We start from the raw sequence: 27,110 nt of genomic DNA on the forward strand, positions 1-27,110 counted from the left end.
ATAGCCATCATATTTGTGCTATTTCATTCAAAAGAAAGACCATGACTCTCTGATATCTTATGTCCCACTATTATGGTGCTTAATGTGTTAAAATGTGATTACTTTTCATTGAAAGTGTGATAAAGCTACTAATTTTTATCCACTATTTATTTATTTTTAAATATATGTTTATATATATATAATTTTTTTTTTTGTTTTTACTCTTCAAATTCAGAAATTTTGGCTTTAAACTGTCCGATTAAATTATCTTTTATATCTAAACATTATTATTATATGTGTATATTATTTTTAATTTTAAGATATTGTAATCAGAATGTTTAATTAAACTTTTGTAAACTATAATATATTTATTTTTTAAATTATATTATAAAATTTTATATTAGCTGTGTTTAATTCAAAAGCAATAATAAATCTTTAGGAAAATATCTTCAAATGGATTTTAATATGTAATTATTTGAAATATATTTATCAGAAAAAACTGTTATCAGACTAGTCTTAATTTATTTAAATAAGTAATTTTACAAGGAAGGTTTTTTTTTGTCTGAAACAGTTTCTTGTTTGCACTTGTAAAGAATATTCAAGATAAGTTAGTCGGACAGTAATTTAATTATAGAATATTTTTAGATAGTTATTTTATCAGGATGCACTATTGAAAATGAAGCAGTGCGTCTATAGATCTATATGTCTTTAATAATAAATGAATTTCAAGCCAACAAATCCCTAAACAAAAAATGAGGTGGGGTCCTAATTATATACCGTTTCTATCTTTGGCAGTTCCGGGTTGGCTTTATCTGACATGGACTACGAGGGTTTAGGAATGGAGCTGCATAGTGGAGATATGGAAATTCCATTTGATTTTACAAGCATCAACGTAAGTGACTTCGTTGCCTACAGCAAAAGCAGTTAAGAAGAAAAGGATCAACCTTAAACTACTATGACCATTTTTAATTGTCATTTGAAAAGGAAGATCCTTGGACAACGCAGAGGGTGCACAACATTGATTACTTGTAAGATATGGACTACCTTTTTGCCTCATTTGACAATAGTGCATTCTGATTGATCATTGTTGTTATTCATATTAAAATGAATTATTCTACTCATTTATGACACAAAGCTTTGTATGAAGTACAAAATACTTCTTTTAAATCATATCATTGAAAATATTTTAAACCTTTTTTTTTTTTTTTGTTTTTCTTTAATTCTTAAATCGTACGATAGTGTTTATTTTTTCAAAACAAATCATCTGTAGAAAATCATAAAGTTAAATCTTGTTTTGTATTTTATTCTGTTAATAAGTCATAATTTTTTTAATTTTTGTGATTTTGGTTAAATTTTAGCTGCATAGTAAAGGATTTAATGGACAAAGATAACATTTGGAGTATTCTACATAAGACACACTTAAAATTAAATTTTTTTTTTCAGAAATGTTTTTAAATTATGTTTACATGATACTTGATATACAAATTTTAAACTATTGTTTATTTTTTTCTAATAATTTGAACATATAATTTTAATAATTGAGATAGTTCCAAAACATTTAAATCAGGCATTCTTGAAATATATTTAATTTACAATTATTCCTATTCTTGAATAGTTACAAATTTTCTTTATTAATAATTTATATATTTTATTTTAAGACTTTAATTGGAAATTCATTTATTATTCAGTTGCAAATAATATTTCAATACAAACACAATAATCATTTTACATATGGACAATGGTGACTAAAATGATCATTGAGACATTTTTATTTCAATTTTATTCAGATTTTAAGAAATTAGATGCTTTATAAAATTCATTAAAATCAAACATAATTATATTTATCATTGATAAAAAGATTTTGAAATAAAAAGTAATTGTATTTTTTATTTAGTCAGTAAATTTTTTAAAAAGGAAAGTGACTTTATAAATGACAAAATTATAAATTTACTTTAATGTATATGTTTATTTTATTGAATTGTATTTAAAAGTACGTCAACTCTAAGATATTCTGGTCTTTAATAAAGCTAGAATATATTCAGAACAACTAAAACTAATTGACATGCTAATTGAAGTATTCTTTAACATTTAGTAAACAGTATTTATAATTAAAATTTGGAAAATATGATGTGACGTGATTATATTAAATGAAAGTCTTTTACTAATAATGGAATTGCTATGTAATACATAATTTAAATGGATTTTAACTTCAGTTCTTATAAACTTCATTTAGATATTTTTTTAATTTTATTTAGATTTTTTTAAATGAAAAAAAAAAACAGTTGAAATGACTACATTTAAAAGTGATTGTTTATAGAAAATGTAAATTGTTGTAATTATTACTTCTATCATGAATCTCATGAAGATGATTACTCAAAAAGGGGCAAAAATGAGTATTTGAATTTATTATTTTATTAATTTATATTAAAAACTTAGATTAAAGTAATTTTTTTTAAATCAGTAATTTTATTTTCATGGCAAGATAAATTATATATTTGTTGTAGTAAAGTTTTTGATTTATTTTAAAATGATAAAAATAGCATTAATTAATATAATACAAAATTTAAATTATTTTTTAGTTTCTAGAGATGAAATGTTTTTAAATTGTTTGCAATATGTAAATAAAATTCAGATGTCGTTTAATCAAGAAATCTTTATTATTAGCGAAGTTGAGGCCAAAGTTTTAAACGAGAAAAAATGTACGTTGGACGTTCAGCGCCACTTTCCTGTAAGCCTAGAAGTTTGACAGTGGCGTTCGGAATGTCGAGCATGATTCCACTGACTTTCCAAACACCATTGTCAAACTTGTAGGCTTACAGGAAAGCGGCACAGAATGTCTGACGTACACGATTCACATTTAAAACCTCAACCTTGCTATTAAGTTTTTAATTTGTATTCTATTAGATCAGCTATTGGAATATAGAAAAATTGAATAAAGTATTATTATGATTGATTAGAAATTGAAGGATTTGGCTTAAGTTTTGTATTTTATATATATTTCAGAAGCCTGTACCAACAAGAATATATATATATATAATTATATATATTTACATACATAATACTAGAATTAAATCCTTATAAAATCAAAATTATTATTGTAATGAGCTGAATAGGCAGCATTCTGATTGTGCCATATATTTTTGTAATGAATTTCATGCAAGAAAAAAATCCTTTATACACAAATACCTACATACATACATGTAACAAATTTCTTTTATAATTGAAATTGTGTGTGGCAAAAGTCTGAATAATAATTCATTTTTTTTTCTTATTCTGTATCAGAAATATCACATTCATAATAGAAAAGTATACTTTTTAAAATATTAAAGTTAATCATTTAAAATCAATTTCTTTACTCAATTACTTATGGTTGTTATATTGAAATTTGTTTTTATAAAATAAAAAAATTAATAAAAATATTGTAAATTGTAATAAAATATAATTGTAAAAATGAATTTTAAATATCAAAATCTATAAACTAGAAATGCCTTAAGAAAGTTTTTCTAAATGTATTTTCTTTAATTATTGAATTATAAAAGATTTACTTTTGTAGTAAATATTGTATTTCATTTATATATGGATGGATACTGATATCTTCACATTTTTAGATTAAATTTTCACAGATAATTTAATCTTTGTCCAAATTCTGGAATCATTGACCCTTTACATTGTAGATAACATGAATATATTAGATAACAATGGAAAATAATTAAATGATAATTTTGTTCTAACAAATTTTATCAGTATTTTATTTAATTTTGTCTGAAATTTCATGTCATCACTTCATCTGAAGTTTTAAACAATAATTGAAATGTTGTTCTATATTACAAATTGCTTCAAATATTTTATTTAGAAAATAATTAGTAAAAAAGTTTTATGATGTAAAATAAATTATAGGATTATTCACTAACATCATTAGATGCAAATTGAACATATGCTTTCAAGTTTATAGTTTTTGCAAAATGATTTTGATCTTTTGTGTTAATTATATTCTAGTTTTATTTGTTCATTAATAAATTTCAATACATTGCAGATACAATAAAAATAAATGTTTTGTAAAATTTATATAATAGTATTTACCTATGTTAAAAATATTTTAAAAGATCTATTGTAACACTATTTTAAATTTGCAAAGAAAATATTTGTATAAGGAAATTTGAATGAATGAGCAGTGTGATGATATTAATCATTTTTCCCAATAAGTCACTATTCATTATTCTTAATCTGTGAAAACCTTCAATACACTTTAATTCTAATTCTATACAAACTTTCAATTTTGTATTATTAATTAAGTGTAATTTAAATAGGAATATTACACTAAGTGATTGTTGATAATTCAGGCAATTTAAATGTTATTAACACTTACCATGTTATTTGTCTAAATTGTTTAAGTATAGAAGTTAAAATTACCAAGTGTTATTGCAATTTATTCACAATTAATAGTCTTTGTTACAGTGTATAAAATATGCAAATTAGTCTAATTAGTTAAAAATTTTAAGGTAATTATAAAATAGTATTTATCCAAAATCAAAAGAAATTTAAATTTTCCAATATAACCAAATTCCCAGTAATTCATGTGTAGGATAATTTGGTTGTTTTCACAAATAAAATACTATTCTTTTGAATGTGTTGTTTGTATTTTATACCATTTTTTTTATTTTGATTGTGCTTTGTATTTGTTACCATGATATAATGGGAATTTATTATATTGGTTATTTTATGTTGATGGAAAAAGTATTCTTTCATATGATATATTAAAAAATTTGTTGAATGTTTGCAGTTTTTATTATATTTGAACTCATTACTGTTAAAAAAAAAATTTATTTTTAATACAGAAATGCCTGCATATAGTTAATTTATAAATCATTTCCTTATGACAACAGTTTTAACATCATGTATGATCTTGTTAAATCCTTTAAAATTAGCTTGAATTCCATAAAATTCATAATGTGATCAAATGTGATTGTATTATTGTTTCTAATATTATGTAATTAAAAATGTTAAAATTTCTTACAGAAACTGGTGTAAATATATACCTTTTGTAAAAACTAATAGATTTACAAAAGAAAATATCGATAGATTTCATAATAACATTTTATTAAATACTACAGTTTACATATAATCTGAAAGAGAACTCATTCATATTCACATTAAAAAAAAGTTATTAATCATACCAACAAGTTATATACAGGGTTCTTACACACTTGGAAAGTCAGGAATTTTTATTAGTGTTCAGAAAAAGTCATGGAATGTCAGGGAATTTGCTTCCTTGGCTGTCTTGTTGATTTTTTGCTGACAATATGCTTGACTAAGTGTAGCCGTCTACAGGCAGCTAGAAATAATGTGGTGCAATACAACTTATGAAAAGCAGTGCAGAATATTTTTAGGGCCAAAAATTTCTTTCAAGCTTACACAAAATTTTTCTAAAATTTACAAAGTACACAAAATGATATAGTTTAAATGGTATTAGTTATCATTTTTCATTTTAATAATTTTGAGTGTGTAACAATACAATTTCAGATTCTTCCAGTTTATTAATATTTTAAAAAGTTCAGGAAATTTATTAATAGGGAGATAAATTTAATAAATATGTACTTTTGTACATGAATTATATAGAATTTGTTAATGAATAATTTTAAAAAATGTTTTTTTTTTTTTTTTTTTTTTTTGCTTTTTTCAAAGCAATACAGATCTATGTATCTATTCGATTGAAATGAGGGAACATATTATTATTAACAACAATTTTAATAATACATTTCATTTTTAATTTTAGTAATTCTGCAATTATAAAAAATATATAACTGTTAATTAGAAAAAAAATTACTAATGAAAATGTTGGAGAAGCAATACATCAATCCACTGTTGCTTGAATCTACAGATGAGGGCTGTCTTATAAATGGTAGAGGTAAGTAATGTGGGTACAGAAAATGTCTGTACAAGATGACTTCATGCAACTAGTAACTGACTATAAACAACTCATATGGAACTACAGTATGTCAAGTAGACAAACGTAAATTCAAAATACGAAAGAAATAAGAGTACAAATGCAATTAGGTAAGGAAGAATGTTTTTTATAGCATTGAATTACGCAGCCGACTGTTATAAAACAGATCACGACAGCTGCCAAAATTAGCCTGTTATTACGAAACTAAAATATTAATTTTACACAAATTTGGAAATTTGTGCATTACAATCGTTTAGAATCTGATAGTGGCTGTAAAGTAAAACTACTAACTACAATTATTAAAATCGTACTAGAAAATTAAGAGTTCAATTTATGACAATTCTAGTTCGTGCCGCCGCAATTCCAAAGAACTGGAGCGTAATGCATAAAATAATTATTAAGGTGAAATGAGAGTAATCTTAAGAGCAGCCAGAAAAGAGCCGGTCGAAAACCCAGCAGACTTTGTCATGTCGGATCGCCGTCCTCTGGTAGCATTTCGTTGCATCTTCGATTGAAATGAGGGAAACCATGATTGTCGGCTAATAAATACGCGACAATTACAAGAATTTTCTAAAAAAGTTGTCGTTCGAATTTAAAGTGAATCGCACTAATTAATTTTCAGGGAGGCGATTAACTGCTATCTGAAGATAAACGTAAAAACACTCGTAAAGATACTAGAGTTCTATTAGGTGGTGTATGTAGTGCCGATCCGGTGATACTAGGCGTATAACTTTGGTCATAAATACTCTAAAATTGGAACGATGCAGAGATTAGCATGGATGACACGCAAAATCGTGAAGCATTCCATTTTTTGTTCTTTCGTTTCTCCAATTATATAACATGTAATTATATAACATATAACATGTTCTCAATTTTGCAAGAAACTTTTCAATATTCTTGTCAAAGCATACGTGGATTTGATATTTGAAGCATTTTCTCTGCTTAAATTTAGGCTATTTTCAGCAAGGAAAACCTTACGAAATGGAATGTTAAAATATTTTAAAAATTTAAATAACAGTCAAACCTGTTTTTATGCGGTTCCTATTGACCGCATAAAAAAAGTCTCATAGAAGAAAACTCAAAACCGTACAAAATAGAATTTATTGACAACAGATGTCAGCACTTGACTGCATCGTCTCATCGATCGTCTGTTTTATATATTTTTGTCCAGGTGGTGTTTTGTTGACTTAAAAAATAAATTATTTCATTTTTCGCGTATTCATGCAATAATATTAGCTATAATAAGTCAACGTGAGACATGACAAATCGCACGAGACTAGTCGCCAACTATACCGCACAAAAAAAGACCGCATAAAAACAGGTTTGACTGTATACAAATTGAATATTGGAACATTCCAGATGAAATTTAAAAAAAAGAGGTCAAATTAAAATATTCATTTATTTATTTAATTCTAAAAGTTGTTTAAAATCCACATTGTCACTTAAAGTAGATGACAAAAATTAACGTTTAAACATATTTCTGTTTAGAATTAGATTTGAATTTCTTACAAATCATTGTTGAAATAATTAAAAAAAACCATTGTAGTGCAGCCTAAAGTAAAATAAATATTTCAGTTCTTCAGAGAGATGAGAAACGGTATCTACAACTCGGATGGAAAAACTGGCAGTTTCCTTAGTTTACAAGAATAAACAAATTTAAATCCCATTCGCGAACTTCAGCTAAATATTTTTTTTCGGTTAAAGTATGTAAAGGAGCTGTGGAAAACGAATCAAATTTATGCCACTTCTAGCTCCTGCTGGTTCCAATCATCTCGTTCTATAAAATTTCGAAGACCTTTTTTTTTTTTTATTTTTTTTATTTAACTCTTTCCGACCTGTGGGCACTAAGAGGGCCTCTTTTAGTAGGCCCATTATGGGTTCGGCCAGGCCCACAATGGGGCGACCGGGTGGTGAGGGACGGGGCCCGACATATCCGAACGGACCACCCCCGAAAAATTCCAGGGGATTATTCGACCCGTTCGGATCCCCGGGTCCCCCAGAGCGGTAGGCTGTCGAAGACCCATTATCGGTGTTATTTACAAAGTATATTAGTAGCAGAGAATTAATTTTACTGTAGTTTAAGTAATTCCGCATAATGACACAAAAGGAAGAAAATATGCAAACGTAAATATCCGATAGCCTCTTTCGTCTCCTATAAAGTACGCGGCAGATTCACAGTCATGGTGATAGTTAAGTAACACCGGGATTCATTATAAATGCGTTTAAAAATCGATCTCTACGATTAAAATACTTGTTAGAAAAGACGACATACACGAAGCAAAGTGGCTCTGGATCCATAACCCAGAGGTCAGTGGATCGAAACAGTTTCTCTATTTCTTCTTATCAAACGTTGTTTGTCATCTTGAGGATTTACGTTTCGAAATGCGGTGGAAAATGGATATCGTTATTTTTTATAATTGAGACAAAGGTAATTCACGACGATAACAACGTTTCTTAATTGATGATGGTATTACTTTCATTATTCTTTACTAGATTTAAACCTTGGCCACCACAACTGGTGAATTCGATGTTTTTGCTTCTGAAAACATTTCTCTGTCAGCATGTGATTTCCGTGTTGTTCGTCGTAGCTAAGTACGAATACAGAGAATTGTCACGTCATATACGAACGTTTTGTTATTGGAACTCTCTAAAAATCGACTCGATTTGCAACGACTGAAGTGAAACTTAGTGTTTAACTATACTATCGACAAATTACTTAAGTATTACAGCATGAATTCTTATAACGCGCTTTACTTTATAACTGAATTTGAAACCATAAAAGCTCATGCACTTGAAATGCTAAATTGCAAGAATACATTGAAATAGTGACTACAATTTTGACCGTCAAAAAAACCGTTTTTATAATTTGTAGCACAGATCCTAATTGAAAATTCCTAATCGCACATCTCAAGCGGAAAACCGATTTATTAAACGTTTCTAGAATTTAAAGATTAATAATGAAAAGTTAATAAGGTTAAGCCACTTAATGGGCGCGATGCTTAATATTTTCATTTCATTAACATTAAAAATAGGTTGACGCCTTCAGCTCGACTATCTCTGTGGTGCCATGATTGAATACGTTTTCATAAGTGCTCTGTTCAGGATATTTTGAGCCCGTTCCTCACTCCATGGATCTCTCTTGTCGTGGGTTCAGCTAGACTTACAATGGTTATAGAAAAATGGCTCTCCTAGGCTGTAGGGCAAATAGAGTAGATATTGGATAAGAAAAAAGAATGTTTTTGATGGATAATAATAAAATATGCTGTGCGAATAAAGTAAATACTTTTCATATGAAAATTTAATCACTTAAAACTTCAGCTACATTTTAATGCAAACTGAAAGTAGTTATAAATGATTTATAATGACAATAAACATTCGTTAATTTTTTAGATAAGATAAGTATGAAAGTACAGATAACCTACCATTTGTCCTTCGAACAATATAAACACATTTTATCTATAATTTGTCATAAGTTTGTTATCAATCGCGGAATCAATCTAATATTGCCACACTCGGGTAAGACTGCTGAGAGCGGAGTAGCGGGTACAAACTACTGGATCCCTCAACTTTACCAAATTTCATAATTATGGAAAAGTTTTAATTAAAAAATAAAACTGAATTTTATTACTTAGGATAAAACCAAAAAAGTTACTTATGAGCACTAAAAGGGACTTTCTTAAAGTCCACTTTGGATTCGGCCATATCCATATTTGTGGCGACAGGATGATGAGAAATGGAGTGTGACATCTGAGACATATCTCCGAAAAATTCTTAGATCCTGTGTTCCCCAAAACTAGACCAACGCCTTAATTGCTTAGGTCGTCATTATCCAGTATCAGAAAACTGTTTCTATGATATGCAATGGGGAAGGAGGCTGGCAGACTGTTGAATCGAGGTCGTGTCTGTTTCTCTCGCAGCTCTGTAATCAGTGAATCACGATATTAAGGATGTCCCATTTTAATTAGTCACCGAAAATATCTAAAAAATATACTTCCCACAGAAAAATGTCTTGCATCAAGGAGGACAAGTATTATCGGCTCTCTCGTAGGTGACATTACTATCGCTGAAACGAACACCTTCGTACCTTCAAACAGAAATTTACATTATTGTATTATATAGTCGAATTTCACGGAAAAACAGATATTTTTATTTGGAAGAACATTTTGTTTGAATGACGCACCTAGTAGAAGTTACGAGTATTGGTATTTTTTAGTTTAAGTTATGCGCTTCACCAAGAATTAGTAAATGTCTACTACTACGTTCTGCGTATAATCAGACATGATTAATATTAATACATTTTAATTTCTCAATTCAACGAGGCAAGAACAATATAGTGATAGTTTTTGAAATGCAAAGTGACAAGAAATATTTCGTGCATAATTTTATTTCACAATGTAAATAACGCAAAATCGGCATTTATTTTCATTCTACCGAAAACAGTACAGAATTTTTTTTATAAAGTAAAACTCGATCAAGAAATTACAGTGATACTTCGGTTTTCGTCGATAATTCGTCCGGAAACAATCGACGAAAACCGAGACAAATTTTTCCATAGGAATCTATGTAAATCCGATTAATTCGTTCTAGAGACTCCAAAATACGCACCAAAAACACATTTTTTAGAGAATGATTATAGCGTTTAATACTAAAAACAATAAGAAACGAACATAAAATGAATATATAAGACTAATATAATAAATAACATGTTAAATGTTCATTTATTTATCTTTCTGAAGACTCTTCTTCGCGTATGAAGGACGGTGAGGAGGGTTGTAATCAACGATCGAAATTATTGTTAAATGCTATTCGACATTGTCTCCGAAACAGAATCGCCATCTAACTGTTTTTGTTTGATCCAAATTAATAATAACTGTTCAACATTTTCAATTGTTTCAGATCTCTGTTTCGTTAGTACATTTACGCCTTTCGCTACATTAGCCTTCTTCATCACTCCCTTTTTCGACACATGGAACTTATTGTGGATGGCGACTTCTTGTACATGCGGATGATTTCAGCAATCTTAATGCCGCTCTCATATTTTTCTGTAATTTCCTTTTTCAATTCAACCATGTTCCCCACCTTCTTCTTCAAAGGCCTGCTGGCTCTGGAAACTTTCTTCGGTCCCATGATGGAGCTAACAGAGTCAAGTTACTAAATTTGATGTGCAAAAAATGCGACCGAAACCAAAGTGCCAATGATTGCTAATTGTTCGTATCACGTATAATTTCGTTAAAAAACACCTTACGATGCACTAACACTTTCGGGAATCACGCCCTGTCATTGACGAGACGATGCCTTCTCTTTAACCAGACGAAAGCCGCTTCCATTTTCCCGCCTAAACTGTCCTTATATATGCGCGCCGGTGGTCGGCCGTCTTCCAATCAGCGTTCCCGCTCGTCCGTAGCTCTGTCACGTCCGCCGCTCATTCAAATCTAACGTGTTGTACGGAACGATCACTATTGGTCCAGATTCAACCAATCCTAACGAGACACGAGCCACCACGAAAAACAGGAAATGAACGCAATCGAATTGTTTTGCTAGACGTGCGGGTTAATGCTCTCACAACGAGAAACAACGCCATACTGCAGAGGAAAACGTGAGTCGCCCTGTGATTTCGGCAAGGTCGCGTGGGCACATCGACGAAATCCGAGACAACCGACGAAAACCGAGGTTTCACTGTATATTAAATTAAAATTCAAGGTTACCAATATTTATAACTTGTGACCTCTAGTGGAATGGATAAAATCACTGAACACTGGTTGCGGGTTTGCGCTTCGCCAAGGGGCTGTTTACGTGGTGTTTTCCGGGTTTTATTCACGTTTATTCATGCAATGACTAAATAGGAACCAGTTTCTTATAGAAAGTTATCCCGACGGACCCTTCTCGGCAGATCAGTCACGCGTCGCATTGCCTTATACAAACAAACATAATGTGATCGGAGGATCGGAGTCTCTTTGACCCCTCGTCAGGATGTGACACCACCGAGTCTGTTAAGACTCGGAAATCGCGATGCAGAGTTCTTACGTCACGCGAGCGGTCGCGGGTGAGCGGGTATGTTTGCTGTGGAGGTGGAGGTAGGAGAACCGAGGAAGTGAGTCACTCGGGACACTGGCTAAGTAACAAGAATAACTTTAATAAAAATGTATAAAAATTTACAGCACGACGCATAGCTAACAAGGACGTATTCCGAGATACACGGAGAGAGAGAGAGTTTACAAACAATTCGCGAGTTGATAAATACCTTGGTTAAGGAGATGTGAGAGTCCTTGAGCCGCCGGGTATCCACGATCCTAAGACGGTATATTCCACAGAGGTTCACAATCCACAGAATAAACAGTCCACAATATAAAACAATCCCATGGTATAAATTCCCGGTCTTCTAGATGGGGTCGCTTCGGAAGTAATTCGGAAGATTGCGGGAAGTTTTCCAGGGTTGGACTCGCGGTGGCTAACCAAACGACTACTGCCGGATCTGTCATCGTTCCTTCGTATTATTTTTCGGCTTGGGTTTTTTCCGTGAGGTCAGAATGTCATTGTTAAGGGTCGGGTGTCCAATACGTGAATTACTTCTGAAAGTTCCGGGTGACATACGTCTAACTAGACGGATCATCCTCAACGAGGAAGCAAGTTTGTGGAAAAAATTTTTTATGGGTTTCAACAGATCTTTCGATAAAATGGTGAAGGGAAAAATCGAAAAATTTTTTGTTTGAACACCTTCGTCCATTCGTCCGTCACAATAACTTCTGCTAGGTACTGTACAAACATGACCAAAATGATTTGTATTACTTTTCGAATTTTTCATCTTAGTGCTTGCATTCACTTTCCGCTGTAAATAAAATTCAGACAAAGTTTTGTATTTATTTGTTAGTATTGCAATCATTATTATTAAGGTGACCTATTGCGTTTGAAGATAGTGTTTGTTCGTTTCAGCGATAGTAACGTCACCTATGACGGAGTCATCTTGTGTTCTCCTTGATGCAAGACATTTTTCTATTAGGAAGTATATTTTTCGAGATATTTTGGGTGACTAATTAAAATGGGACATCCTGTGTTAAACTTAATTCCGTGTCTTCTAGAACGACAGATTCATGTTTTAACCGCCTCAATTCATTCGACAGGAGTATTAGCCTACGTGGATTAGTTACAGTTAGTTTTTTAAATGGAATGAAGCGAATGTGACTGAAAATGCATATCTATAGAAACAGTTTGAAAATTTGTAAAATGTTATAAAATTGGCATTTAAGCTTATCTTTCAGTCTTCTTTTTTAAAAAAAGTAACAAATAAAATTTAAGGGTATACTACAGATTACCACCTATGGAATTTCGGGTCTTTGGGTATATATCTGAACTCAGGAGACCGAGACGAGTTCAACGATACCCTACTTTTGGACTGGAGACGAAAAATAAAAAAGTTGTTATACTTTTTTCCAGCGATCGCGCGATGACCGGAAGTCGCGTCGCTCTCTCCGCTCTCGTATCGCGTGTTTAATCCTCCTGGAGATGACCGTAGTCGGGCGTCATGGTTTGTAGACTTTACCGCAAGATGTCAGTACTAGCAACTATGGTGCTGTCTTCGTGAGAGCATTAAAAAAGTATGGTAACTTAAAAAGTATGATAACTTTTTTATTTTTCGTCTCCGGTCCAAAAATAGGGTACCGTTGAACTCGTCTCGGTTTCCCGAGTTCAAATATATAATCAAAGTCCTGAAATTCCATAGGTGGTAATCTGTAGTATACCCTTAAACACTTATTCCTTTGGGTGGAGGGTCGCGAAATATTAATTTTATTTAAATTTATTATTTGAGGGGTCGTGGAGCTAAGAAGGTTGAGAATCGCCGCACTAGCACAAAAACGCTAATATTTTGCAACACTAATAAACGAATAAATGTATAACAAATAAATGTATAACAATAAATGTAATATTTATAATCGTTGGGAGAAATTTAAGGAAAATAAAAAAAAATACTTGTTAGGGAATTTTTTGGGGTTAAAATATATATATATATATATATATATTATATATAATATATATATATATATATAATTTTTTTTCCGAGGGGGACTCATATTCGGTAGTTGGCAACACGTGTACGCGAAGTTTATTTCGTTATGAGTTTGAACTTTAAAGATGAGTTATTAAGTGACTAAATATCGTTTGTTCGTTATATATTTTTAGTGGTGAATAAAAGTAAATGTTTTACTTTCTTAAGAATATATTTGTAAATTAAAAGTTAAAATTAGATTACATCATATGCAGTAATGTATCCATGTTATTATGTTCAAATAGAGTTATTTAATAATTTACTAAAGATTTTTGATTATCTGAAGTGTCTTCACTTCATATTGCCTCAGTTAATTGAGATTTTGTTATAGTTTATAACAGTCTCAATTTAAAAAGCTTAAAAAAAGCAGAAGTCTTATTTTATAGTTTATAGAGGTTTTTGGATGTTTGTTGTTGTTCATCATCAGATGAGAGTTGTTATTGAAACATGCAAATCAAAAACTTCTCAATTTCACAAGTAATTAATAAACTAATTTTTTAACATGGAATTTGAAAAAAGTGATAAGTTATAAAAACAATACTGATACTTATTTTAATTGTCATTGGCTGCATTTGATAGACTCGACAGTTCCAGAGCTGTTGGGTATTTTCTTGCCGAATGCCCTCTGCAGTAGTGCTGTTTTGAAATGTTTTGGTGTTTTGATGTCACATTGTAGTATCTTTGGGGATTATATAGATTACCACCTATGGAATCTTGGGACTTTGAGCATATATCTGAACTCGGGACCGAGGCAAGTTCAACAATACCTTACTTTTAGACCAGAGACGAAAAATAAGAAAGTTATCATACTTTTTTCCAGCAATTGTGCAATGACCGGGAGTCATGTCGCTCTCTCCACTAAGCCTATTGTGTGTTTAAAATCATCTACCTCAAAACTATTGATAACTGGACCCACAGTGAATTACGAGATTGGATACATTAGTGGTTTGAACAGAATTTGCCTGGAGTGTAAGTATAAGTTTAAGCCTATGGGGAGCTGCAGCCTCGGAATACACGAGAAACATCACCTAGGTTAGGAACAGTAAAGGGTGAATCACTAACTCTTCTATTTTTTTACAGCGGATTTGATATTCAAGGTTGTAAGTTCTCAAAATCTTGGATTAAGTTTTCGGCTATTGTGATTGGGAGTCGTGTCACTTGCTGTTACAATGCATTTTATGTCACAGAACTACTGTGAATCAATAACTAGTGATGTTAAACACTCGGTGGTTCCCCTCCGGGAGTCTGTCGGGAGCACAAACAGTCAAACGCCACCTAGTGGAAAACTAAAATGGCATAGAATGCATTGTGAAAGGCAAGAAATTGTAAATATGATAACTTTCTTATTTTTCATCTCCAGTCCAAAGGTAGGGTACCGTTGAACTCGTCTCAATCCCGAGTTCAAACATATACTCAAAGTCCGAAATTCCATAGGCAGTAATCTATAGTACAGCTTCATCTTTCGTTTACTCTACCTATTGCTAGCTGTAACTGACTAAGCTGCTTTCTGTTTCAATGCATATGTCACTCGTTCAGAAGATTTAACTATGTAACAACTACCGATTGAAACATCTTTGCTTTGTTAAGGCTGTTGGGTCTGCTGAACACAGCCATTATGACTATAAATGAGTAAAGATGTGTTATAAGTGTTTTTTTTTTTTTTTTTTTTTTTTTTTTTTTTTTTTTTTTTTTTTTTGAAATAAACAAGTGTTATTTGAAATTTATAATGTAATTTTCCTTTTAGTTAAAAATGCCATCTTCCTCAAGTGTAAAAAAGTTATATCTTGCCAAAAATTTAGAAGAACTGAATAAACGTGCTGAGTCAAATTTACCGGCAGTTAAAAATTCCAAAGACATTTTAAAGTAAGTGAATTTAATTTTTCTTTTAAATTAATAATTAGTTTTTTTCAAACTCAACTCTCAACTTGTATCATATTTCTGATATGATAAATTGAATATAAGTGAAATTTAGACAATAATACTTTATTAAGAACATAGTGAATAATCATAAAAGTATATTTATTTATATTTATATTGATCATCAAAATTTACATATGAATTAATTGATTATTTAATATTTTTTCAGTTAATTTAATAGACCTTGGGACATTGTTAATCAAATATAATTAACATTAAAACAAATCTCTCCTATTGCATGCAGTTTGTTCTCTTGAATCTAAATTTAAAAGAAAAGTTTCTAACCAAACATCTTGTTACCAGGTCCGCATCAACAGTTTTGGTGCCTGGGGCAAACTTCATACTTGACATCCCTGATTCAGAATTAATTACAAAAAGATTGTATGGGCTTTTAATTCTATGGACTTACTTTGAAACCCCAAGGTTGGTGTCTGTGCACTTGCTGTCCTTGCTTCCCTTAGTTATGCCTCTGCTTGTTACTAGCAAAAGTTTTACTATGAACAAATACTCCTTTAATTTATTTTAGACCATCTTCAGATTCTCTATCTTTCAAATATATTATAAAATATGTTACATCATGGAATGGATATTTAAAAGTGTTCTAATGTATGTGGAATGTAATTTAAAATTAAAATATAATAAATATGTTAAAAGTGTAATAAAAATACAATAATAAATTAAATAACATATTTAAAAAAAAAAAAAAACAATATAAAAAATTATTGCTAGAATAAAGGTGAATTCCTTATAAACTAAACTGTATTTTAGAGTATTATGTGAAGTAAAAGTTAAATGTATAATTCTGAAGGGTAATTCTGATTTTCATCTGTATTGTGGCTTCATTCATTAGGAAATAGTTTCTTGGTCTCTGATGTTAATGTAATTTCCATATGTTGTCTGTTTGTATATTTCAATCATTTTCATCATTTTGGCTAATTTAGTCTTTTATTGGTTTAATGGTTTTAGTTTCATCTGTGTAACTCTATTAATTTGGGTTATGTGGTTTATATTGCTGAAGCTGTGTTGTAATGTCTTAATTATATGTCAGCCATATTATTAAAACATTAGTGACATTCTTTGAGTCTCACATCTAGCAAACAGTGACCTGTACTTAGAAAATCAAACCAATAGATTTAGTATATATTAATAGTTTCTGTTAGTTATTGCAATGATACAATAAAATCTTTAATATATTTTCATAGTTATCATATAATTATAAAGTTACAAAAATATACTTCATTTTTGTATTATTAAATGTTATATGATTGCACACTATAATTTTAGTGATAAATATTCTACTCATAATTTATTACTACTGAAATAATATATATCATTAAAAAATTTTTATAGCTAAATGAATCACAAAAAATAAATGAAGTAAACTGTAGTTGTTAATTAATTTATTCTTGTCTTTAAAATGATCTGTATTTTTATCCAAAAAAAGAATTACAGAAAAAATACAGAAAGAAAAGTAGATAATAAATTTACAGGTAAAGATGATTTTATTGTATTATTTTAATTACTGTAACAGAAACTATTAACACTTACTGTGCTAAAAATGTAATATTATGTTTTCTGCATTCCTTCGCAAAAAACGAAAAATGCAATATTACGTTTCTTAATATATCCTGTAATTTCTAGCTTCAAAACATAACAATACATTTCCAGCAATGAAAAAATGATTTATTTGTGTATTTTAGTGTGTCTGTTAATAAATAATTTATTCAGAAATTTGAAATATAAGTGATTTTGTCTGATTCAGAATTTCATCGCCATATTTTGCAAGCAAATATCGAGTCGTGTTTATTTTTTATATATGAGTTAAGTTTAGATATGGCACATTAACATACTAACTAATAATTGTTCGAATTCATTAATAAAAAAATCAACAAATATAGTGCCTATTATATTGATTTATCTGACAAAAAATGTCGCAATTATGATTTAGGCCTAACTGAGATCGAGAAAAATACAAATAAGCCACGTAACTTCGTTATTATTTTAAACCTGTATAGTTTATATGATATTACATAACTTATATACTTTTTAGATATTATTAATACGAAAGTCGAATTCCTATATTTCTGATAGTGCTAATGCATCTTATGTACATTTCCAAACTGACTAAATTACGAAAAACAGCTAGTCAGAAAAAAGTCTACTAAAAATATTGATACAGTACATCATTATTATGAATAAATTCATCGATGTACTATATATTTCATACATAAAAATACAAATTTTAAAGCTATATTGCAGTTTCTAATTTTTCTTCATTGTATCTTTATCTCTAAAACAAGTCCAAATAACATTAAAGCATAATACATAAAAATAAAGCCCACACACATCAAAATTGAGTATTGTACAGATAAATGTTTCCAATATCAGAAACTGTTTTTACTTTTTACCTAGCTTTAGTCAACCATTTTTTATTTTTGGTAGAAAATACTGTAAAATTGCTTAAATCAGTCAGCACACAGGTAAGGAACTAGGTCAACTGGACTGGCACGGTAAGTGTTAATAAATATTAAATTAATTGAACTGATAAATTGTATTGAATTTCATTTTATAATTTAATTACATCATTATAGTTTAGATAATATCAAAAATTTGTGTAAATTTTTTAAGTCATAATAATAAAAATATTTATAGATGGTGATTTAGAAATTAAATTACTATGGCAGACTTTATATCATATAAATATGAAAACCTATTGATGTTCCAATTAAGACTACAAAATGGTAAACCGAAGTTTGTCTTATAACAGTCTGTTTTAATAGGAGACAAAGTTCAGCTGGCAAAAGAGATTTATTTGCCATGCATTTTGGGATTTAAACATCCTTTCTTCAGGTGGGAACACTCCAAATTTTACATATACACAATATACTTCTCAAACTGTTTTTACTTATCAAATCTTATCTCTTTTGGTAGATTCTAAAGGCATTAACAACTTATGATTTAATTTCTCTGAATAAAGTGTATTAAATTATAAGAACTTTCATAGAATATATTAGATCTTAACCATATATCTTTATGGGCTGAAACATCATTACTCTGACAATATGTTGAATACAAATCTATTTTTATTTGGGAATCATTATACCTTTTTACATTAGGACCTTGTAACAAACCTAATATTTAAACTTTTAAATGATTAACCCAATGCCTTGCATCAAATTATTAAATTCATATTTTTGTTTTTTTTATAACCCTTTTACCCACTTTCTACATCACTGTAACATCAATACAGTCCATTTTTACATTCTAATATTAATGTTTCTAAATTCAAATATGTGTTTCTTTTCATTTAAACAAATGTTCTAATAATAATTTTAATATATTCTATATTACCCGAGGAAAATATCAATGTGATGTTGAAAGTACTTCCTAATTTTATCATTAAAGAATCTTAATACTGAAAGATATTATTATTTATGTTTGTTTAATTAAATATCTGAGTATTTACACATAATATGTAATCAGATCATTATATTTTTGTTGTTTAAAATTTTACACAATTAAAACTAAACATTTATTTGCATAAATTGTATACATTTGATAGTCTGATGATGATCACTTCAATCTGATCTTATCTAATATCACAACAATTGAAAACATTAAAATATATATATATATATATTTGTGTGTGTGTGTGTGTGTGGTGTGGTGTGTGTGTGTGGATGTGTGTGTGTGTGTGTGTGAATAATTATTTATAAATAAATGTAAATAACTGATATAAAACTGTAGTACAATAAGAACTTAAATACAGAAAAATATTTTCATCAGTTTATTGAGGTTTATTGGGAAGTGCTGTCAAGTGCTGTTATTGTATCATTTTATGATACGATAACAATGTCAAGTGCTGTTAATGTATCATAAAATGATGTTGCAGGTCTGTAAGTTGATAAGAAAGTGTGAGTGACAAAAGCCACAGTCGTCATCTAAGTTACCGAACGACAGAAATAAACACCACAAGAATTGATAGACTGAATCAGAATGATAATGCCTATCATACTGGATCACCATAGTGAATTTGCCTGTCATTTTGGCAATTGTTTTTCAGCTTGATCTTTGATATCTGATCATATGGCACATTGCTGGTTTATAAGAACTGTGCAAGATAGATTCAGCATATCTTACAGTGGGGGTGTCAAACTGGCAGGCTGCATGTGATTTTTCGTGGCCAGCGGCCACAAAGCTCTGAAATTAAAGAAAATGGTTTACAGATCAAGATTAACCGAAACATCTATCTGCGATAATGAAGATTATTCTCAGTCTTTGAATCCAGATATTGGAAAACTAGGAGGAGGAAGATAGTGCTGGCAAGTTTCTGGTGAAAACAATTAATTTTAGTTTTATAAATATCTACATTAAATAAAATAAAAGTTTAAATAAAAGCAATACTATAGCAAGTATATATTATTGAGTTGAATTCACTGAACTACATATTGTTTTAATTGCCCTATGTATATTCCTGCATTTTCACTTCACATTATAATTTTAAGAAAATTTGTAAATGTGATTTGGCCTGCATGAATTTTACCAGTCGCATTAATGGCCTGTTGTTTAAATGAGTTTGACACACCTGTCTTACAGGAAAGATGGCATGGCATGTCTCAATTTCTTGGAATGATACAGACCTGAGACTCTGGAAAATCATTACAGATGATGATATGTAGTAGACCTAAACTTTATAACAGGCCTGGCCAACCCAAATTGTTTCGCGGGCCATTTTGATCACGCGTAACATTACGGTGGCCACAATTTAGGCAAACATGCTTTTTAAAAAGTAAAACAAATACAAAATGAATAATATTTTATTGTTATACCAAGAGTTTGTACTCTCACTTGTGCATTATAACAATGACACATGCAAATTTTCATTTATTTAATTGTTTTGGTATACACATAATGGGAAACAAAAGTTGTAATATATATATATATCACATCACATAGTGGGCCACACAATTTAACGTGACGGGTCACAGGTTGACCAGGCCTGCTTTTATAACCACTGAAAATCAGTTTCATGAAAAAGAAACCTTCTTCTATGCCAAGAATAAAAATTAAGATGATAAGATGATATCATCCATTGAAAAAGTCATGACTGCTGTCTTTTCCATGTGCTTTTGGTGAATTTTTTGTAATATGGTCATGTTTTTAATGCCATTTCATATTGTGATGCATTAAAGAGATCATTGGGAGAAAATATCCTAGACTTCTTAACCAGGGTGATATTCTGTTTTATGGCAATGCCAGATTACATATGACAATGCACAGTGGATTTACTGCAGACATTTCAAAAGTTTTTTTTGTTATAAGTCTAATAACTCATATATCCTGCAGCTGATTCCTTCAGACTGTGACATTTTCTCATATTTGATAAAGTGCATATATCGGCTTTGTAAAGTTACTTTTTGATCACCCCATGTATTTATCAATACAATTTTAAATTATTTGAAAATTAATATTTATGTAAATGAAATATTTTATTCTATTTAAAATTACAAATTATACAGGGTGTTCTCAAAACTACCCAGGTTGATTTGGCTATGAAAAATTAATGGTTAAAGATATAAAATCACTAAAGATTTTACATGAGAAAAAAAACTCACCAAATTTTATTGAAAAAAATCGCCATCTCTCTACCTTCACTCCAGTGGTCAGTGACAACATCAAAACTGTAGGCAACTTTCTGCTATGTATGCTGCAGGCAATGTGTTCTGTAGTGGTGATGGCTGTGATGATGCACTCTCAAAGATCCTGACAACCTCTGATCAAAGTTACATAAACCATATCTTTCACATAACCCCACAGAAAGAAATCTAAGAGGGTCAGATCAGAGATCTTTGAAGCCATGTTATCAGGTATATCAGAGCACCTGTGCTTTCTCCTATGGCATGACTGGACAATAATTCTCACAATTCAACTTATATTCCATCTTATAGTATGAAAAAATCTCTATAAAACTTTGAGTTTTCCCCCTAGATGCCACTTGTTGCTTTTTTATATTTTAAACCATTCATTTTTTATGACAAATTAAAATTGGGTACTTTTGAGCAGAACATCCTGTATTTTTCATTACATGTGGATTTATTATTATTTCAGATACTAAATATCTTTTTATTTTTTGTAGATATTCAGAATCTGCTACTAAATTATATAAAGAAGCAGTCAAATCTGATGAAAGTGGAGATGAAGAACGAGCTTATCTATTGTATATGAGATATTTGGCATTTTATAAAACAATTAGAAATACTTATAAAAGTAAAAGTGACATGGTAAAGTATTTTATTAGCAGTACTTAAATAATACTTCAATAAAATACTGTCTTATTATTGTTTCTACTTACACTTATTATTTTCTATTTCCTTTTCTTCTTACAATGATTTTAAATAAAAAAAAAAATATGCACAGAATTGAAATTAAATAGATCTATTCTTGAGCCAAATACTTATCTATAATTTAAATTTTTTATTTGTTTTTGTCTAATAGGTATGTACTGTATGTGTGTGAAAGTATTATTAGTTGATAATGACTTTTAAATTGTTTATTAATTTTTACAGCCAAAATTTAAGTACACTGTGCTCCATATTGATTTTATTATGTCATTAAAAAAATATTAAGATTCTGATTTTTTTTTCCTTTTAATATTTAAATTTATAAGAACCGAATACATACACTTAGAATTAATAAGTGCTGTATAAATGCTGAATCATTAAATGTAATTTAAAATAGTTATCATCATCATTTATTTACAAAAGAACTTTTTGCAAATAGGGAAATAGTATATATGTTAGGCTCAAAGACTGAAAACGCTCATTGATCAAAAAAAATGACCACAACACATTGTGGCTAATTCAAAACGACCACAAAGCGAAATTTGTGCCATGGCGTTCATGATATTTGACCACTACCTGTTGCGGTGATTAAAAGCCATAATGCATTCTGAATGTTAGTTGATGCTACCATGATTTGATGGACAGGTTGAAATTGGTTTGAATGTTTTAGTTAGAGTGCCTGATGTTGATCGGGGACGTGCAGCTCCCAGAAATGTTTTAGCTGTTATGAGCATTAATCCATCAGGTCTCTATCAGTTACGAAACAAGAATCTTCTTGATCGACTTTATTCTCGTAATGAATTTACAATTTCTGACAGTTACTTTATTAACATTAAGGACATACCCTCAACTTCATTAACACTTCACTCGGCATCCATGTTAACATCTGGAAGTAAGTAAGTGTCACTGTAAAAGATACTGTATTGATAAAAAATGCAAATGTCGCTCAAAGAACATAAAATGCAACTTGAAATATCACTGTAATAGTTCTTGTAAAAATAAATCACTGCAACATTCTTGATTCTTGTCAAAAAAGACTGATTTAATAAAAATTCCTGACAAAGTAATTAGTTTTAGTAAATTAGTTGTTAGAAAACGTTGACATATCGAGCACCACAACAGATTTTCACAAATGATTACATGTTGAAAAGTAACCAAGTTACATTTCTGTATGTGGTGAATAATTTTGTTACCTACTTATATAAGATAATTGAAGATACATAAATCATAATGAAAAAGAGTTTTATTTTCCTATCACCACCTCGTTATTAGTTAACATCCAGAACTTGTGGTGGCTTTTAACCATAATAAATCTGCCTCACAGTGGTTTTTAACTTTAGCAGCTGATTTTTATGTCATCATACAGAGCAGTGTTTTTCAACCTCTAACAAATCGTTACCCCCTTCAATAAAACTGTTACGTAATATTGCCCCCTTTACTTCGAAAAAAATCCGACACCAATCAAGCTTCAAAATTCCAATGCAGAGGGTCGAGGCTAATGCAAAATTCGTATTGCATTGAATAGACTAGTGCAGTGGTTCCCAACCTTTTCTAGGATGCGGAACACTTTTGTGAGCAATTTTCTTTAGTGGAACACTTACTTAAGTTAATATGAAATACATAAGCTTGTCATCAGTTATTTTATTAGAATTGAGCAGTTATAATTCAAAATCTCCACTCATATTATTAATGCCAATTCTAAGACAGGAAAAAATATACCTAAATAACTTTAATGGGAAACTTGTGTCTGATGTTTTTTACATATTTCATTCAGTTTTTATCATTGCCTTTATCTTATTCGAAACAGTAGTACACTCCATAAGTACGAGTCGTACATATATATTTAAGTTTATGAAAATTTTATGATTTTAAGTTTTTGATATTCGGCGGCTCGAATATGATTGTACACTTTCCGATTTGCGACTAAATCTGCGGAACACTTGGGAGATGCTTACAGAACACCAGTTGGGAACCACTGGACTAGTGACTAGTATAATGTTATTTGTTTAATTATTGTACGATGTAACGAATAAAATATCTAATTATTCTTAATATAATGTTTTACTATATCGCCCAGAAAATTGTTTTTTGTCCCCAAAATATAAATTGTTACTAATCGTCCCCCAATATGGAAAAATGTCCACATGGGGGCGATATTGCTCCATTGAGAAACACTGGTGTAGAGTACATCAAGCACCTACTGGTACATGTAGTTTGATCTTTAACACTTTTAAGCAAAACAAAAAAAACAAATGCATATTTTTCTCAATACATTTTATTTCTTTGAAATTTTTTTAAGTATGAAAATTAAATTTCTAGGAAAACTTGTAGAACTAATATTGTTCACATTAAAAATTGTAAACAAAAATGTTTCGAAGCTAGAACCCATATTTTAAAGTTACAAACCACTGTGTGTCGTAACACCCTCAATTGTGGTTGCATCAACTAATGTTCAGAATGCGTTGGCTTTTCTTAATCACCACAATGCATAGTGGTCAAATATCATGAAAGCCATGATGCAAATTTCGCTTTGTGGTTGTTTTGAATTAGCCACAATGCATTTTGGTCATTTTTTCACTCAATGAGCATTTCCGGTCTTTGAACCTAACATACAAACAGAAATTACGTATAATTAATGTAAATATATAAGGTCTTCCAGACCTCCCTGTTTTGGGCATGCTCAAGAATATGTTTAGGGAGTTTAACTTCATATATTTGAAATTCCAATAATATACTGACAGAACTGGATTTTAGGCCTTTTTCTTCTTCTATGGCCATTTGTTGGATTATAGAGAGATAAGTTTGAAGTATTCATTGAGAGGGTAAGTGTCTGAAGAGATGGCAAGCAATGAAATTTGTCTTTTTTCAATTATATCCATAAATGGGAGTAATTAAACCTCCTGTAGTATTTTATCATTAGATATATGTTCGGTTCTGTCCAGTATTTTTCCTGTATTATTTTGTCTTTAGATTTTAGATTTATTTCATTATAATCTATCTTTGTATCCCAGCATCTTCCTGAGACAAGTGGTATAAAAACTGTGTTTATAATTTCAGTGGATTTTTTGATTGCCAGATATATGCATATGCATCATAGGCAAAAATAGCTTGACTACTAGTTTGATAAAGTTTGATTTTTTTATGGGAGAGAAATCACACATAACTAACTAATGTTATTAAAATCAAACATGTATTTATTAAAATACATGTTTGATTATTGTTCCAGCAGATACAGTTTTTGATTTCCAGATTGGGAAGAGTTGTCTAAGAAATTGTTTAGGACTTGTTTCCCTGAAAATTGTCTGATAAACTATCCTTGAGCCTAAATATTGAAAATTCTCAATGTTATTAATATTAATTTTGTCATTTATGTAGATCTTGTCGTCTTTTAGATGCATCATTCAGATCTTGTCTTATTTATAGTTAATTTTGAAGTGAATATTGGAAGATATATTGTTTAACCCACAATCACATGCAATAGTAGTAGTGTTCATCTGTCTCTATTATTTTTTGTGAGCATTTGTCAGCAAATTGACTTATTTATATGATATCCTCGTGTATATGCTATCCGCCTGTAAGAATTTGGTCAAAAATGTTTTTTGCTTATCACAGACCCTCAAAATCTCACGGCAGAAAATTGCTGCCTTACATATAATTTTTCTTTATTGTCATATGTTCACACGATTAAGGTGACAATTTTCTGCTCTGACATCATTTTTGATAACTATCATTGCTGACATCTTGGAGGTCTTATGGGATTGTTACTAGATGAAGTCATGATGTCATGGATGTTTGTCAACTAAGTATGATGTAATGACATGAATAGTTTGACTACAACCTCAGTGCTACAACCTTGAATGTCTCTCTTTTTAATAATGTTTTAAACCTTTAAAAGTTTAAATGTTTTTGTGTATTTACTTCTTGCCAAAAAATACAGAAAAATCATTTTCTGATCCTTCTGAGAAACATTTTAGCCCTCCTGTCATTTATTTTCAGCTGAACTTGTTTCAATTAGCTTACACTATTGCAAAGTTTTGAGGGCTCTTTATGGGAGACCAATCAAGGATATTGTTATATAAACAGAAGAACAAACGACATTGAAATTTGGTATATGCAGAGAAGACACATTATTTTCAGAATAATCAAATTTTTAGGAATGGCAATTATGTGCAGTGTAATTACATAAATAATCAGCTGAAAATTGCTGTTTTATGCATGAAATCCTGTAAAAAAAATGCATGTGAATGCATTTTAAAAATTTATATACAATATTTAATAAAAATATAAAATATATACAAGAGAATTTTAAATTAATAACTTTTCTAAAGATGATTATTATTTTAAACATTTAGTTGTGATACACAAAAAATTGCTATAATACCATATTCATTTACTATGACTACTAATAATATAATTACTAGGGTTTCTCAAACGGGATCCCGGTTGTTTTTTTAACCCAGGAAATACCCTGGAAAATCCCACAAATTTAAAAATTTACTTCTTTTTTTTATTTTGTGTTAAGGTTGAGGAAATTTTGCAAATAGAAAGTATAATTAACTCGTAAACTGTCAGAATACATTTGTATTTATTAATTTTAAACCTACTTATTAGTTTTTTTTAATTTTTACTCATTACGGCACATCACAAATGGTCAATAATTAATACCTAGCTTATTTGTGGCAGGACTCTCAAAATTCTTTACCTGTAATATCTGTAATAATTGCGCTTATGTTGTCTTAATTTTTAACCATGCCCAGTAGCTTCAATAACTGCGTAACGCCAAGTTGTGGAAATTGGACCAGGATACAAATGAGTACAAAGTATGCAAGTGTGAAGTTTTTCTTCATAACCTGATTATTAAAGACAAATGAACTGCCGAATTATTGGG

At 29.9% G+C, this 27,110-nt stretch overlaps 2 protein-coding genes and 1 pseudogene across 5 annotated transcripts in view; all 3 read left to right on the forward strand.

Moving 5' to 3' along the window:
• Stat92E (Signal transducer and transcription activator Stat92E) overlaps positions 1–1,614 on the forward strand; it is a 126,680-nt gene extending 125,066 nt beyond the window's left edge. For 2 of the 4 annotated variants that reach the window (XM_067262426.1, XM_067262427.1), the window contains exon 22: positions 775–1,613. In XM_067262426.1, coding sequence (XP_067118527.1) covers positions 775–907 — 133 coding nt within the window. In that variant the 3' untranslated portion in view covers positions 908–1,613. Of the gene's footprint in view, positions 1–774 lie in introns of all 4 variants that reach the window. The other 2 variants (XM_067262428.1, XM_067262430.1) reach the window with 2 other exon arrangements.
• Positions 1,615–6,648: 5,034 nt separating this feature from the next.
• Positions 6,649–6,737, forward strand: LOC136968428 (U6 spliceosomal RNA; annotated as a pseudogene).
• A 7,260-nt stretch (positions 6,738–13,997) lies between these two features.
• The window catches only part of LOC136968409 (ubiquitin carboxyl-terminal hydrolase 8-like), an 89,272-nt gene continuing 76,159 nt past the window's right edge, over positions 13,998–27,110 (forward strand). The window contains exons 1-3 of the mRNA XM_067262425.1: positions 13,998–14,110; positions 15,709–15,827; positions 22,018–22,162. Of these exons, the coding sequence (XP_067118526.1) occupies positions 15,715–15,827; positions 22,018–22,162 (258 nt within the window). The 5' untranslated portion in view covers positions 13,998–14,110; positions 15,709–15,714. The remainder of the gene's footprint in view (positions 14,111–15,708; positions 15,828–22,017; positions 22,163–27,110) is intronic.

This window comes from Centruroides vittatus, unplaced genomic scaffold, assembly GCF_030686945.1.
Source record: "Centruroides vittatus isolate TY-2023 unplaced genomic scaffold, ASM3068694v2 contig_1476, whole genome shotgun sequence".
Taxonomy (NCBI): domain Eukaryota; kingdom Metazoa; phylum Arthropoda; class Arachnida; order Scorpiones; family Buthidae; genus Centruroides; species Centruroides vittatus.